This window comes from Leptopilina boulardi, unplaced genomic scaffold (genome assembly GCF_019393585.1).
Source record: "Leptopilina boulardi isolate dan_hultmark-lab unplaced genomic scaffold, ZJU_Lbou_2.1 LbouV2_150, whole genome shotgun sequence".
In the NCBI taxonomy this organism is placed as follows: domain Eukaryota; kingdom Metazoa; phylum Arthropoda; class Insecta; order Hymenoptera; family Figitidae; genus Leptopilina; species Leptopilina boulardi.
Window position 1 is genome coordinate 1,665,016 of NW_026137697.1, and position 17,094 is coordinate 1,682,109.

The window sequence follows — 17,094 nt, forward strand, 5'->3', positions numbered from 1 at the left end:
AAATTTAATGAAAATATGGAGCCATGTAAGATGAATTTAATAAATGAGAGGCAAAACAGACTGAAATTGTGTAATGATAGGGAAAATAAAGAAAATTGGCTTCCATTACTGGATGAGGATGAGTAATTAATTATTCATAAAAATTTTAATAAGAGTGATGCTTGAACATGAAAATGCATTTTGTAATTGTAATATAATTTTATAGCTATATGACACAGCAGAGGATAAATTTTTTTTTATTAACCAAAGATTTTTAATTTACGCTGTTAAAAAAAGCCAATAACTGCTTATTGATAATAATTTGGTTTATGTGAAATAGTAATATTTTTTTTATCCCATATACAGATTTTCCTTTCACATATGTATTTATACAATAATTAACATTTAATGTAATTAAAAAGTGTATATTTTTTTTTAATTTACAGTGTAATGTCACCAAACAATAAAATTACGGATGAAGCAGTAATTGATGTTTTATTGGAAAAATTAAGGGATATTGCAATCAATAAAGAATCCACAGATACGTTAAGATCGATCACAGCAAAAATTCATGGACGTCTCACATCTTCTGGTAAATTTTTTATTTATATTATTTAAAAATTAAAAAATTAAAAAATTAAATTAAATTTAAAAATTTACAAATATTTCGTATAGTAATATTTCATGATTTTAATTAGTGATTTATGGAAATATTATTACAAGTAGTTGAAATCGTGTGAGATTATTAGTCACTGAAATATGAATGTAATTACAAACTTTTTCACTTATTTAAAGTAACAAAAAACAGTAATTTTCTTTTTTTTAATCATTATTAATGTTTCAAAATAATTTTTTTACTATTTAGACATATTTTAAAAAAACTTTAAATTTATTTTTAGACAAACGTATTAACTTAAATAGTTTTGTTCGTTAATCGCTAAAGCTTGCACGATTAAGCAGCTCACCGCAAAGCAGTGTTTTAGATGTAATCGTGCAAACTTTACCATTTTCAGATCGATTACCTTCAAAAATTGCATTAAAAAACTTTTTAACTAAAAGAAGAATTTTTTAATTTAATAATAATATTTTATTTATTTATAATAATTTTTTATATATGAAATATTGTTTCATTATCTAATATAATAATTAAGTTTGAATTTTTAATATATTAAATAAATTTTATTAATTTTATTTGCAAATTTTATAATGTAAACAAATATGGGCAAACTTATTTTGTAATAAGAATGGTATAAATTACTTCGGAGACAAGATAATGGATGGCACACGAATGTAGCGTCAAATTAGCTGTAGTTTCAAATGTCCAATTTCTAGTAATTATTTTGCCAAGATTTGTTTTTATTTTATTCAAAATTCTTTTGCTTTATATGTTTAAAATAAAAAAAATTTCTTATTAAAATGCAAATTTAAAAAGTTATGAAAAAAAATTGTTTATTTAATGATTAGAATAATTTTTGATTTTATCAAAATTCATAATTTTGGGGAAACAAATACATTTTTTACTTTCTTTTTTCTTAAGATCTTGTAAATCGCGTGAATATTGTTTTTCATGAATTTTGGCAAAATTCACTAGAATTTGTTCAATTTTCCCACTACTGGCAGGTTCATGACTTTAGAATCGATTTGATCTGTCAACTTTAAAATACGAACTGCATTACTTTGCCAAAAGTATGTGAATCTTATCTTTGTTCTCTATCTGGACAAAGTTCTTATATTTCAAGTTCGAGGTTTACTAAAATATTTATATATTTGTTCTAAGTTAAAAACTGAAAAAATATTTTGTCACTAATTGTTAAAAATTAAATTTTTATTCTCTTTATATTTTAAAATGATTTTTTATTACAATATATATGATTAATTAAATATTCTGATTTTTTTTAGATCGTAAAACACGGGAGCGAATGCTTGAGAAATTATGGAAAAAAAATTCCGGATCGATGGGAATTCTCCTGGCATCACTTGAGGTAATAATAATTTTTATAAGTATTTGATAAAATTTTATTCTATTTTTAATAATTGATTAAAAAAAATTTGTAATGTAAATTTGTTATTTTCACTGAGTATTCGAAATACAACTAATTTAATCAGTAATTAATTATATGTAATCAATTAATATTAATGGAATTGTTGAAATAATTAAAGTGATAATAAATCTGAAGAAAATGCCAAAATGTTTGTGCGAAAAATTTGTCCGCTATTCAAATAAATTAAATTTTAAGAAAAATAGAAAACGTTCCAAGAATGATTGTGTACACTTCTTTTGTACTTATAAATAAAAATTGCGGAAATTGTTTTTTGAAATTTTCTCAGTAATCTCGCCAACAAAAAAGAGAAAAAAAAAAAAAATTCAAAAAATATATTTTTTAATTTGAAATTTATATTTTAATTTGCAAAATATGATGTCAAGGCTCGTAAATGTGAGAGCATTGAACTGATTCTAAAAATACATTAGTCTTTTAGTCTGAATGTGATTTCCACGTTTCACTATAAAGTTTTTGCTGCAAATTTAATTAGGACACTTGCCCTATTTAATTAAAGGATCGACCTTGAGGTAAAAGGAATCTAATTTCAATAAGCGAGAAGGATTAATAATAATAATTCACATAATTTTAGCACTTTATATTGTTTTTTTTTTTTTTTGTTTTAATAAGGTAGAAGAGATTTTTTTCGACTTTTGGAAATTGGATTTATTTCCTATCAGTCGTAGGATTTAAAATCTTTTTGGTTCAATGTACGCGATTTTTTGGCACTCGAAACTTATGATAATCCTTGAAGAGAAAGAGTGTAATTTATCCGTTCCAATTTCCGGTTGGTTTCGTATTGTTGCAGGCACGAAACCTAGAAATATCATTTATTACGTCAGAATAGTGCGACATGAATCCAGATTTGTTGGCCTACCAACTGCGTCAATAATAGATCTAACATAATAACTGCGCTTCTTCTATACTTTTTCAGATTTTATTACAGTATAAAAATTTCTTATCGTTAATTTAAAAAAATAGCCGAAAATGATTATTTAAATTTTTTGTTTAGAATTGTAAAGACAACATTACCAATTGCACATTGGTTGGGATTCTTCGTGAATGTATATCGCCAAAAATTCCAAAGACAAAGGCAAAGGCATCAAAAAGCAAAAATGATTTACGTGAGAAAGAGAAATTTAACATTTATTTTGAAAACTTTGTCATCATTAGTGATAAATTTATATTTATTTTTTTAACAAACTTTTTTAGGAGCAAATAGCAGGTTGGCGCTTAGTAAGTTGATAAATTTGGGTGGCACAGAAGTTTTGATAAAACATTTAATAAATTCACAACATGCGGACCCTGTAATGATTGAAGTACTTGTCCAAGAGGTGCTCTGGTTATTAGGTCAGGTAATATATTTTCCCTTTTTTTCCTTCTTTAATAAATTAATTTTAAAAATCGATAATTTTTTTTTTTAAAATGCTTAAAAATAATTTTAAAAAATAGATAGAAAGTTAACCGTGATTATTTTACAGATTCAAAAAAATATTCGTTTCCTTGAAAAAAAAATTGAATTTAAACGGAAATTATTAGTCTTCTAAGAAAGTTAAATTTAATTTAATTCAAATTGTGTTTCACACAAATTATTAACAAAAGTGTAGAAGCGCAAGTTTTGCGATTTTTTTTTTTTATCGAAAGCTATTATTATATTGAAATTGGCGTGATTTAAGGTTGAGATATTACCTTGAAATGTTCAAACTACTAGATTATTGTTTCTATGAAATTCATACTCTTGTACAGATTGCCCAGAAGGATAAAAATTTTGCTATGAAGGTGAAGAATCTTAATTCCTTGAAGCTCTTCCATAATTTGTTGAAGCAACATTTTAATCAAAACAAAACACTATTGCCTCTGTTGTTGATTTTCAAAAATTTATCAAAAAATTGTAAGTTTTTGTAAATTAATATTGTTATTATTAATTTATAATTATTTGTTAAGTATTATTTATAAATTAAACATTTTTTTACAGGTATTTCTCAACAATTTTTGCTGAGAGACGGTGTTGTTCATACTTTAGAGAAAACTTTTGTTTATCTCGGTTATTCACCCCATTTGAAACTTGGAACATTAATGGATTGTTTTAAATATTTTAGCGCGAGCAGTAAGTAGGAAATTAAAAAAAATTGTATTCTTTGTTTTAAATTTATAAACTATTAAAATATTTTTTATAGAACTCTGCTGTACAAAGTTTATAAAAATTGGAATTGTTCATCTGCTGATGCGTTTATTTGAAAGATGGGAAAGATTTGATGGACAACTCAGACTGAAAATTTGCAACAGTGCTCTTAGTACTCTCCAGCATCTTTGTGTTCTAAGTAAATATATATATATATTTTAAAAATAATTTATTATAATTAATTATGAAATTAATTAATTTCATAGATACTGGAAAAAAAGCGATTAAGGCAAATGGAGGCTTGCAACTTCTTTATAGATTTTGTACAAATTTTCCGGATAACAAAATATATGATTCGCTTTTATCGAGAGTTTGCGACATCATCAATCAATGCCTTGAGAAAAGAGAACTTCCAGTTTCAAAAATTTCACCTGCCAGGTAAATTAAATTAAATTTCTCGATTAAATAATTTAATAGTGGAATGAATTAAAATATTTGTTTATAAAAAAAAAAAAATGTTTAATAGATTTATATTGCCTGGAACAAATGTGAAAACTTACAGTGTGGACAGTATTAGTGACGCCGATAGTCAGGTGAGAATGAACATTTACAATATTTTTTTTTATAAAATGAGAAACAAAAAACCAATTTTTTTGTTTTGAAATCAGGTCTTAGGCTCTTACAGTGATGTAGAATCTGGAGAAGAAGAAGACAGTCATGTCTTTAGAAATTTGCGAGATCCCAAATCTGATGACATTGACGAAAATAAATTTTTTGCCGGTGTTATTACATCACAGAGGTCTGAAGAAGATCTCCTTGGGTAAATAAATAAATGAATTCCTATTTCAGTTTCTTTATTAGTCATAAATATTGACGGTGGGATCTATTTTAAAATTTTATCTCCTAGTTATATGAGGGACTGACTTAAAAAAAAACGCTATCAATTTTTTATTTTTAAGGAAAGAATAATTTAATTTCGAAATTCTATTAGAAAATAAGATATTCTTTAGTAAATGAAATAATATATTTTTTTAATTTTCAGTTACAATGTCTTTTTCAAAGAATTAGGAAGCTTAAAAAATCAGTTATCAATTGGAAAAATTTGTGCAAATCAAGAAATTGAGGTACTTCATCTTCCAAATGACAAACAGTGTTCGAAATTCGTGAAATTGGACAAGCATAGAAATTCCATGGAATCAATGAAACCTTTCTCTTCAAAATCGTCGAATTTAAATTCATCTTTTGTTGTAAATGAATTGAAATCTTTAGATGCTTTATCTGCAAATGCAACCGATCAATATGCATATTGTGCAATAGCCAGTAAAGTGAAAAGTATAATAAAATTTGTCAAAGTTGCCTATCCGGATCTACTTGGTGGTGATGGTTTAGGAAAATTAGAACCTCTTAACAGCAAAGACAGAAGAGTTTGTAGATCTAAACTTCTGATTTCCGTGGATCGTGGTCTTCATCCAGGAAATATTTTACATGAAACAGTTTACGATCTTGATGCCCTAACTGCCAATAATCATTCCAATCAATCAATAGACAAACTTCTTTCAAATTGGGATGAACTTCGTGTTGGTAAACGTCACAATGACATTAAACATTTAATGTTTGAATCAAGATTTGAGAGTGGAAATCTGAGAAAAGCAATACAGGTATCAAATTTAATTTGAATTTTTATTATTTTTTGTAAATTAATTATTGTGAAAATTATAGATTGGACCAAAAGAGTATGATTTGATTTTGACACCGGATGTAAATAGCGGATCGAGACATCAATGGTTTTACTTTGAAGTCTCTAATATGGAGGACAATACATTTTATACTTTTAATATAATTAATTGTGAAAAGGCTAATTCACAGTTTAATTTTGGAATGAAACCAATTCTCTTTAGTGTTATTGAGGCACAACGTGGAAGAGCCGGTTGGATTCGAACTGGAGCTGATATTTGTTACTATAGAAATTGTTATCAAAGACCAGGAAAGGGAAAAAATTATTTAACAACATCATTTTCTGTTGATTTTCCTCATGCCAATGATGTTTGTTACCTGGCGTATCATTTTCCATACACCTATAGTCAATTGATAAGCAACATTTGGAAATGGACGAGAACAATAGCATCTGCCAAAATTTATTTTAGAGTAGAAAATCTTTGTGATAGTCTCAATGGTAATGAAAATCCCCTATTAACTATAACTGCGCCAAATTCCACCAATAGTCCCATTCAGGTATTATTTCCATTCTTGATATAAATTAACTAAATGAAAATTTTTAATTATGTAACTAAAATTTATTTGCATTTTCAGTGTTATTATTTTAATAATTATTATTTTAAATATTAATTTAATATTAATTTTTAGAATCGGAAGATAATATTTCTTACATCGAGAGTTCATCCTGGCGAAAGTAACGCATCGTGGTTGATGAAGGGAACGTTAGAAGCTCTTTTGGAGGATTCACAATTCGCCAATAGTCTCAGGGAGAATTATGTGTTCAAAATTGTGCCAATGCTTAATATTGAGGGAGTTATCAACGGTTGGTGAGTACTTAATTTAATCTAGTTAAATTTTATATGGTTTCGTTGAGAAAATTCCCATTAAAAATGTATCTATTCCTTTATTAATGATCAATCATACAAATTATTCATTCATGTCCGTTGAATTAAAAAAAAAATACTTAAAAGTTAGAAAACCTCTTTGAGACGAAATGGATTTTTTTTGCAAAAAGTCTTTTTTCACATTTCGCGAACGTTTCTTGTTTTTTTCTTGTAAAATTGTATCAATATAAAGAATGTGTGGCGCGTGCGGACCCCCACATTTTATTAGATTTCGAATTCTAATAATCTATATAATTATTAAAGTTTAATACTTCGAAACGCTTTCATAAAAACTAATGTCTACAATTTACTTACAATTCACAAGCAAGTAATACAAAATAAAATGAACGAATGAATCAAATTATAATATGAACATTCGTGTCCGTCGACGCCACCCGGTTTATTTCTGATTTCGCGACACTGAATTTTGAATTCTTTTAAATTAAACGCTAGGCAATTTATAATACAAAAAAAAAGAGACTTAATTTCTGGTTTAGATACGAGATTTACGACTAAACATTCAGAATTGTAAATTTTTTTTTTACTCAAAGTAATCTCTCTAGCGTGAATGTGATGAACTTTTTTTTTTTTGAAGCCAATCTCGCTCTCCAAGACATTTTTAGGCACCACTAACGTCTTTTTCTTGAATGAATGAGTGGAAATTGATATTGATTGACGATGATCACGAGCCAGTTGATAGGTTTAGGATACTAAATAATGGAATATAAAAAAAGACTAGACATTAGTGGTACCATATGAGCAACTTGCTTAATTGTTGTAATTTGTTTTTCAAAGGTTTCTCATTTGAGAATAAAAACGCTGAGTTGCTGTCTGGAAAACTCGAAATGATGATGAAATGATGAAATGATGACAATGATGATAAATTAGATTACTTGGACGGAGGATTTAATACTTTGCCGTTGTTGCGCACTTTTATTGCGTACCTATAGCCGGTTTCCGCATCTGGGAGAATGGTACTGGAGTCTTCTTCTTGATCTTTCACTGATGTCACCAATTCGCCTTGATCTGATTGAATTGCCTGATCCGATTGATAGTCTTGCATTGAATTATAGGGCCCAACTGTGTGCGGATCTAATAGAGAATTATTTGGCAATTCAGTTTCGGCATTATCGTAATCCGTTGATTCCTCGCGATGTTCCACATTTAAAATGGGACTTGGTCGCGAGAGTGAGCGAACCTCATGTGTTTCGAGTCCATCGAAGGCGGAATCCTTTTGTACTTGTGATGGAGTATTTGAGAAGAGGCTGGTAATATCGGGAATATGATCGGGTCTTGTATTCTTCTCGAGGATCATTGGACTGGTGTTACCGCGTACTTGATTGTTATTGATGGTGTGATGTCGTGGAACAGCGGGAAGAGCTGATGAAATTCTATTAATAGGATTATCCTCGTGTGATCTTTTGGGCGATGATGTCGCCGAAGAAGAGGCTCGTTGCTCATCGTCATGATTTAATTGTTTTGTGTGTTGATCATCCTCCTGATGGGTTACGGTAGGCGCGGCGGTGCTAGCGATGTAGGGCTTACGATTTCTGAAATCAAACATCCGGACAAACCCTCCTAAAGGGTGATCGAACAAAGGGATTCGAGAACTTCGATCGGGTCAATTAGCGATTTTGCCAACAAATTTTATAAATTTTCTGCGCGTATTGGTCGAAGTTTTTTTTTAGTAATCGCTTATTTAACATGATCGATGATCTCTTTTTTGCCTTTTTTTGCCAGTGTCAAAGTGTTAGTTTGTTAACTAATATGACAAACGCTACTCGAAAACCTACTATATCTAATTACTGAAATCAATAGAAACGTTGATTAGTTGAAATTCTTTGTATCGTAGAGTTTTGTGATAGTGTAGCAATTTTTTTTGGAAAAATGGTTCCAATTATTTTTTTTATGTAAAGTTCGTGTAGTGTTAGATCCAAATCAAAAATAATTACTTATTAAATCAAACCTTTGTTATCTACGTTATGTTAAATATTTCATTACTTCTATTCTCCATTTGCCCTTAATGAGAAGCTGTAAAATACCTGTAACCAATTATCTAAAAAGAATAATAGACAAAAAAATAGCATATCGGAAATAAATTCACAAAAATGATAGTTGTAGAAGAATTTCTAATTAAAGAAAATATGAGAAATTTTAGATAATTCTTTTGAGAATAATAAATCAGATATGCTTTTTTTTATATTAACGACTCATCAAAAATCGCTGATTCTAACAAAAGCTACCCCGTTTTGTGTGTATTGTAACTAATTATCTCACCTCTTACCCCTGTGTCGCCGATACTGGAATACTGCCATAATTGTAGTAGTAGCATCGCGTCTGTTCGCAGATAAAGTCTTTGACAAAAGAGCAATCTTGTGCCATCCATTCTAAGTTTGGTTTTGTCATGGCAACACAGCTGTCTGAACTTCCAATGTTACCACTGAAATTTAAAGAAAAAAGAAAATTTTATTCGACACAGAGTATAAATATATATAAACCTAGACATCTTTAAGTCATTAGCATAGCTCTGTTACGGTGTCACGTACGATCACACACTTCCGGATGAGTTGGCACGTTAATCGAATGCCGAAGGTCCTGTTGCGATTGTACGTGACCAGGAGAGGCTGTGGAATTTTTAATTTACTTTTTCTTTCGAAATAAGTCAATATCATTCTCCTGATTGCTTAGGGTTACTAAAATTCTTCTTCTTCTTCAAAAAAAAATTCTCGAATGAGAAAAATATCCCAACTCTTGTAAATCCAATTTAAAAATTTTATTAGAAGGAAAATTATAAAAAAAGTTGAATTTTTTTTTTTTTTGTTTGGAAAATTTTGAATACCTGTTTTTAAAAGTTGAATGAAGTGGATGAGTAAATGAATTTTCTTTTGTTATATACCTCTCACGGGCTACCCTTTGTGGTTCGGTGCCAGGTGGAACTTCAATTGGTATGCTTCCTGATTGTTCTGTAATGTAGCTGAAACTTGCGTTGAAAGGAATACCAGTACTCATCCATAAGAACATATTTGTTCCTATTTTATTTCCAGATGTCCAAAAATCGTAATTTGTATAGCCGGCATTTTTTAAATATTCCGTCATTGTATCTGCCTTTTCTTTTGTCTCAAATGATACTAATTGAAGTCCCAATGATCGACAATATTGATATGCCAAAAAATAATTCAATTCAGGACTGTAGGGATTCATTCGCGACACAAAATATTGCACGCCATCTAACTGGATTGTTGTAATTCTTTGAGCTAAAAAAAAGGAAAAAAAAAATTAACATTAGAACATAATTTATTTAAATACAATTTTTAATTTATATTTGAAATTTAATTTAATTCAAAAAAAAGCATCTATCTTCTGCATATTAAAATTTTTATTCTACAGTTCATTAATATTTCTGTTTGCTATAAAGGTCTTCATGGCCATTCGCATCGTCATTCTCAATTACTTAACGGTTTGCATAAGATACTTTTTTAATCGTTTAGGTCAATGATCTTCAAATTGTCCTAAATTTTATTGTTTGCATTTTCATTTTGAAAAAAAAAATTTAATTTGAAAATTATTTTTTTATTTAATTTTTAAAGAAAGAATTAAATGATTTATGTTCATTATTTGCGTGATGTAGTTCTTTGTCTATAAGTTATTTTACAATTCATTCACAATGTATTGAATGTAAGCGTAGTGCAAGAAAATAACAGGTTCACTGAACTATGTTGACAATTTAGTATAGTTGTAGTAAAATTAATGGGCTTTCAGAGACTAAGGGCTACTCACTTGTTGAAAGAGTGTTACAATAAATCTTTTTAGAACATAAAAGTCATCATATTTTTTTATAAAAATGGTTTTTATTTATAAAAATAATTTTTCATTTTTGGAAAAAGAAAACAAAATTATAGTTTAAAAATATTTTTTTGTATTTTATAAAACAATGTATTTCGATTAAATTATGGGGATTATTAAATGTGGTTTTAATGACGAAATATGCATAATCACCGAAGGGCAAAAACAGAAATAAAGACTTTTGAATAAATTTATAATTTAAGTGCGCGAGCGTTTAAAGATAGAAACAACTAGGGAATTTAACTGCCACCGCATAAATTTTAAGTGCAGCAAAGAGCCTATTATCTTAAAGCGAGAGAGTTTAAAGCTTTGAAAGCGAATAATTAGACGTGTGTGTGTGTGGGGGTAAGATTTCCCAAGGGGTAGTGTTTCGTGTAGTGCCTGGAGGGAAAAAATTTTTAGATCTTGAAACTGGCAATGCAGGTGGTAAACGACCTGAAGACCTTGAGACGTCTGCCAGTGTTGGCCGCGATGCAACTTAGTGCTTTAACTATAGGCTTCTTCTCTCAATACAAGCCTTTTGAATCGTGTGTGTGTGTGTGTCAAAAGATCTTTGACGAAGGTGCAATAAAGAAAAGATGAGGAACAAAAAAAAAAAAAAAAAAAATTAAATAACTTCAGTTTAAAGTTAATTAAAGAAGGCCCTTTTCAAACGATTATCTTACTAATTTTCAATCTGAAATGAATCACCTCTTTAATATATTATAAACAGAATACCTGTTATTTAAATACATGTAGATACATATCTTTATAAAGAGGATTTAAAAAGATATTTTTAACCCTTCGTCACTCTTCACGTTTCGTAATTTCCAATTATTTAAAATTATTATCAAATTGAAAAATATTTATTTACAATAAAAATATATTTTTTACATTGTATAAATATAAAAAAAAAATAATTATTATTATTTTAGAATATTATTAGTGACTTATTTTTTAATTTTTATTATATTATTTTTTTAATAGTTAAACATGGAAAGTATTATATAACGAAAAATTTCAAGTTATTATTTATTTAGAAGAGAAACTGCTTTATTTTTGAAAAAAAAATTTCTTGGGAACAAAATAGTAAAAATTGAAAAAATATATACTTAATGCACCTCTTTTCACTTTCATTTGGATATTTAAAATGTCCTTAATTAAATATAGGATCAAAGTAAACAGAATTTATCTTGATTTTTTTTTTAATTTTACATTATTTTATAGATACAATAGAAAACAATCTTAAAAATATTCCAATTTATTTATTTTTTTCATTCAGTTACTCTTTTATAAATTGTTATTTATCAATGATAAATTTGAACTCTTCATTTATATTTTTAAAAATTCAAACCAATTTAGAAACATTCCAAGCAAGAAGCAATATAAGCTATTTTTAGAATTACTTCTGCTTATAAGATCACTTGAAATGATTTTTATATTTATTGAATGATTATCATTTTTCAGACCGACAATTTAAGAATTAACCGATTCACTTGACAGAGAAAGAGAGAGAAAGAGAGAGAGAGAGAGGCTGTATTTTATCTTAGAGAAAGCAAAGCAAAGCACTGTTTATATCACTTTGTGCTGATGATGAGTTCACAAATAATGTTCTAATTTTTTTTTTTTTTTTTTTTTTTTATTAATTTGAAGTAACTGAGCCGAAAAAAACGAACGTAGCACACCAACCTGAGGCGAAGGCCGCAACAGCAATGAGCAGCAAGACAATCTTCATTATTTTTATTTTATTTTTTCTTTTTTTTTTTTTTTTTTTTTTTTTATTTGTACGTAATCGAGTTAATTCGTTTCCGTTTCCGTCTCTCGAAATATACCGGATGTTAATGTTAGGGTCGCGTTCTCGAACTGGCCTCGCGCCGCGTCGAGGGCCCCCTTAAGAGTCTTCTGCCCAGACCCTACAGAGAGGGGGATATTGTGAAGATGATTCACTGCATTGCCTAGAGGAAGATAACAAATGATAATACCCTCTTCGAAGAAAGGGATGCATGATACTCGAAATCGACTCTTATATACAACTAATATTTTATTTTCTTCGACTTAAGCTTTTTCATAAAATACAAATGCAATCTTTAATCTTTATATTTTATCTTTAAAAGATGAAAAGGCATTCCGAAGTAATATGGATATGTAAATCGCATAATAGGAATTTAAATAATATAATTGATGGAAAAATTGATTCTACTCATTCTTTATGCGTACAATATAAATAAATTTGTATTTTTTTTGAGTATATACAACTCGCCGGTGATTATCTTAATGGAAAATTAAAAACAGTATCAAGGTGGCTACTATTTTTAGAATTTTTGTCTCCCGGTAAAAATGAGCGATTTCTCCCGATTTTTAAGTTACAATTTAACTGATTTTTTTCTTTTTAATTTTTCATCAAGCCATATTTATGAAATATGAATTTTTCAGGGTTTCTACAAATCGTGGAAAGCATGGATATAATGGAATTTAGTTTTGGATTATGGAATCATGGAAATCTCATGAAATTTTTTTCAATTTTTTGTATCTGGAAATTTCATCATTTTTCAATTGGAAATAATAGAAAAAAAAACTCATGGAATTTCGCGAAGAGGAATTTGTAGAAACCCTGTTTTTTATTTTTCAATTCTCATAACTTTTCGGAATTTTTTCAAAATTTTCCAAAATTTTTCTATTTTATAAAAATATTTCCATTTTTTTTTTTTTTTTTGTACTACGTACTTTTATGTATTTTGTTTTTAAACAAATTCTGAAAATATTGAAAAAATCGTGTTCTCACGAGACCAGGCTCAAAAATTTTTTTTGAAAAGAAGTTTTTTTTGAAAATTGAAAAAAAGAAATCGAAGAATACAATTTTAATGTTTAAATTACAAAAAAAAATAGTAAATTTTAATTGTATAAATTTTTGCATGAAATTTTTGAAAAGTTCAATTAAAAACACATGTAAAAAAAATTTTTGAATTGATTTATAAGGAAGTTATGAGTATTCCAAAATAGAAAATCATTAAAATTCTTCAATTTTAAAAAATTCATATCTCGTTCAAAATAACTTGATGAATAAATCTCGCGGTGTAAAATTTCAATCCCAGTTTTTCTGCCGATTGTATATAAATTGAAAAATCATTTTCTTTGTTTCAATATTGGTTGATTCGTTATGTATAAGACTTTGTAATACTGACAGAACAGGTATTAGAATTTTTTTATTCTGTAAACACATTTCCAATTATTACGATCATCAATATGAAATTTATTGATTTTGAATATCTGTTTACTTACAGTATAAGCAGATTCCTCAATTTTTATATATACGATCTCTCCAAAGAAGTTTATTTTACAAAATTGATTTTAGGTAGGCCAATTACTATTTTTTCTCCCCCCTTTTAATAATAAAATTCTTTTATAAATGACCATCTAAATTTAAACGTTATTTCTATTTTCAACTGTAAACAGATTGACGTTCCCTTGATTTGTTTTTTTACTCATTGGAGAATATACGGTGTTGTTGGCAAAAAAGGGTAGTTGCTATAAGCTACTCAAGGTAGGCTTCATTTCTGATTGCAACAGAAAGCCGGTACCACCTGCTGTATGTATGTATTTTCGATTCTGATTTTTCTACTTTTCACAATCTCTTGACTGGATGGATCGTACCGGTTACGAATGAAACCGATACCGGCTCGACGGGAAGCCGACTCTTGCTCTTTCTATTTTTAACCCTTTCTCTTTCTTTCCTTTCCTTCCGATCGCGATCGGATCCAACACGCACGATAGCAACATACCATCATTGAAAGCGTACACGTAATTATTCACGTAATACGATCTTAATTTCAAGGGTACTGACACTATTAATCGTTGCGTTGGTTCCGAAAAATATATAAGAAACTATTTTAAGAATCTTTGAGGGGGGTTGGGGATGCAGAGGGGAAGTTGCCCTTCCAGTTTTTGATGCGTTGAGGGAGCAAGATTCGTGTTTTGCCTTTTAGAAAAAAAAAAAAAAAAAATTTTTTTTCATTTCTACGTCCGCAGGAGTCGACTAGTTGCAATATACTAAGAAATACTAGTTATAATCTAGAAATTTTCAAATATTTACCGAATTATATTTATTTACCAGAATTGCTACGATTTCTCTCGAACAAAATTCCAGAACTTTTACACATTTTTCCATAAAAGAATGGTTTAAATAAAAATAGTTATTAATTATACAAAATTCATTAAAATACAGTAAAATTTATTTTAAAAATTAATTTTATTTTTTTTCAGGTGTTTTATATTCTTTTTTCCATACTAAATAAAATTCTCTGACTTTTCCAGGTTTTCCAGATTTCCAGAAAGCGTATAGCAATCCTGAATTACATTTTTAGAATAATGAATTGAAAACATTTCAAGAATCGTAAATTTTACTAATTCGATGGTAATATTTATTGGAAGTAGAGAAAAATTTACTAAACTAAATTTTGAATATATATTTTTTTTTCCTACAATTATTTTTTAATGTGTAGTAAAAATTCGATTATATTTGTTAGGAGCAACAAATTGCTATTGTATATATATAATAATATATATATTATTTTGGAACGCATGAATAAGTTCTAAAAAAATTTTTTTTTTACAATTATAATTTTATAGAATATATTATTCTATAGAATATTAATTTTGCAAGAATATTTATTTATTCGAATATTAATGTTTTAGAAAATGCAAATCGATAATCGAATTTTTATTTAGACGAATATTAATTTTACCTGAAAATTCAATTTAATCGAAATTTTGTCTTGTAGAAAAATTAAATATTAATTTTAGCAAAAATTAATATTCTTTTAAATTAAAATTCTGCAAAATTAATATTTAACAAAATAAAATTGCGAACAAATTGAGAATCGATTAAATTAATTTTCGTCTGAATAAAAAATTCTGTCAAATTGATTTTCGACCACTGACATTTTCTAAAACATTAATGATCAAATAAATAAATATTCTAGAAAATTAATATTCTAAAGAATAAAATTCTATTTAAATTGTAATTGTAAAAAAATTTTATTTTAGTAACATGATGCGTCTCATTAATTTCTATATCTCAATTTAGAAAATGATTTCTTTTTATTGCTTTGACATAATGACCTTCAACTAGATCGGTTCAACCTCGAGAGCAGGTAAACGAATCTTGACATGATCCCGTGGGAATGCTAAGATATGGCATTACCCTTGGTCAAGTCTCTCTTTTTTGAAGAGAAGAAGCTACTCCCTACGATCCTGGATAAACAGGCTGTTCTCCTGCATCTTTTTTTTCGATCTGTTTCTTCGCTTCTTCTCTGTCTCCCCTTCAGTTATATACACTCTTTTACTCCTCTCTTGCGGAGTAAAGGAGGAGGAGAAGGAGGGCTAGGAGAACAACTTCTCTCGTTTCGCTTTTTTGCAAAATAAAAGCAAAAAAGGTTTTGCTCTCGCGGAGAGCCTCTTTACGAGGGGGATGGTGGTGGATTCGCAACGAGGTCTATTTCAGGACTTGCTATGCGGCTGATCGCTATATACTATATGTAAGACCCTATACACATTTATGCCACAACAATAACAACAACATCACATGTAGATTGAGAAAGGCTTAAGGGGAGGAAAATCGAAATTAATATTGTTAAGGGGTGTCAATTTTTTTTTCTGACATTATTTGAGATTTAAAATTATTCTAAATTATCAAAATTAAAAAAAAAAATTCATTTTAGAAAATATTAAAATTTTTAAAAATCCATAGGAAAAATTTGATAACTTTTTTTTTTTATAAACATACTTTGAAAATAGTCGATTTTAAAATTAACATAAAATTAAATTGCATTTCTATTAAATATTTTTGATGACTTGTCTCTCCTCACAATCAGATGCATTTATCCTAAATGCTTTTTTTTTTTTTTTATTTTCTTTTTGGTATGAATAAAATGTTGATTTGAAAATTTCATTGAGTGGTCTTAAATGTTCTTGGATACATCAGGTTCAACTCATCTTCACTTGGTCTCGTGCACTATTTATAGAACAACTGCGGAAATTCATTTAAAATACCTGTTTGATTCGCCTATTAAATTCCCATTCAATCGTTCAGTCACCCTTGAGTTGATACAAGCATATAAGAAATTGTTTTTCTACTTTTTCCCTCGCTCTGACAGTTTAATAATTTTCTTTTGCATATATTAAAATGTAAATACCTGGACTTGGAATAGGGGAATTTTATTTTTTTTTTAGTCAATACAGTTGAAGATTTTGTGTTGAGTGTTTGCAATTTGACTGTATTCCCAATATATTTTCACATAAAAATTGATGATGATCATTATAACAAGTTTTAAAAGTTTAAGTTGAGAATTCGTATAATTGGACTTCTTTTGCAAATGGAATCGTATTCTCATGGGGGATTATTTTAAAGTATATATTTCTCTTGAATTAGGAATTTTTCTTTTATGTACAATATTTAAAACTTTAAATATAAAAAAAAATATAAAATTTTGCAAAATATTCTAAAAGAAATACTTAATCATCGCAATAAATTTAT

General features: G+C 28.0%; 2 protein-coding genes across 7 annotated transcripts in view; one reads left to right on the forward strand and one right to left on the reverse strand.

Moving 5' to 3' along the window:
* LOC127276589 (cytosolic carboxypeptidase 1-like) overlaps nt 1-17,094 on the forward strand; it is a 24,294-nt gene continuing 7,200 nt past the window's right edge. Inside the window, exons 1-14 of the mRNA XM_051297132.1 lie at nt 1-122; nt 426-571; nt 1,879-1,961; nt 3,031-3,142; nt 3,231-3,373; nt 3,765-3,909; nt 3,994-4,125; nt 4,196-4,339; nt 4,407-4,578; nt 4,667-4,733; nt 4,809-4,960; nt 5,183-5,798; nt 5,860-6,372; nt 6,505-6,683. Coding sequence (XP_051153089.1) covers nt 16-122; nt 426-571; nt 1,879-1,961; nt 3,031-3,142; nt 3,231-3,373; nt 3,765-3,909; nt 3,994-4,125; nt 4,196-4,339; nt 4,407-4,578; nt 4,667-4,733; nt 4,809-4,960; nt 5,183-5,798; nt 5,860-6,372; nt 6,505-6,683 — 2,711 coding nt within the window. The 5' untranslated portion in view covers nt 1-15. The remainder of the gene's footprint in view (nt 123-425; nt 572-1,878; nt 1,962-3,030; nt 3,143-3,230; nt 3,374-3,764; nt 3,910-3,993; nt 4,126-4,195; nt 4,340-4,406; nt 4,579-4,666; nt 4,734-4,808; nt 4,961-5,182; nt 5,799-5,859; nt 6,373-6,504; nt 6,684-17,094) is intronic.
* LOC127276593 (C-type lectin 37Da) lies at nt 6,741-12,437 on the reverse strand. Of its 6 annotated transcripts, none has more exons than XM_051297138.1 (4): nt 12,252-12,437; nt 9,637-9,994; nt 9,025-9,180; nt 6,741-8,290 (listed from the first exon to the last, which is right to left on the reverse strand). In XM_051297138.1, exons 1-4 carry the CDS (start codon nt 12,295-12,297, stop codon nt 7,630-7,632), a joined length of 1,221 nt encoding a protein of 406 aa, XP_051153095.1. In that variant the 5' UTR covers nt 12,298-12,437; the 3' UTR covers nt 6,741-7,629. The 6 variants fall into 6 exon arrangements, with proteins under 6 accessions (XP_051153095.1, XP_051153094.1, XP_051153096.1 ...); XM_051297137.1 differs by having other exon boundaries at nt 9,580-9,994; XM_051297141.1 differs by having other exon boundaries at nt 8,142-8,290; nt 9,018-9,180; nt 9,580-9,994.

What these genes read in the sequence shown, in the direction of transcription:
- LOC127276593 (XM_051297137.1), bottom strand. Translation starts at nt 12,297, where the DNA reads ATGAAGATTGTCTTGCTGCTCATTGCTGTTGCGGCCTTCGCCTCAG. An exon ending in CATTCAACTTTTAAAAACAG is followed by an intron (nt 9,181 to 9,579) that starts GTATTCAAAATT and finishes TTTAAATTTCAG; the next exon opens with TGGTAACATTGGAAGTTCAG. An exon ending in CCAGTATCGGCGACACAGGG is followed by an intron (nt 8,291 to 9,024) that starts GTAAGAGGTGAG and finishes GTTTGATTTCAG; the next exon opens with AAATCGTAAGCCCTACATCG.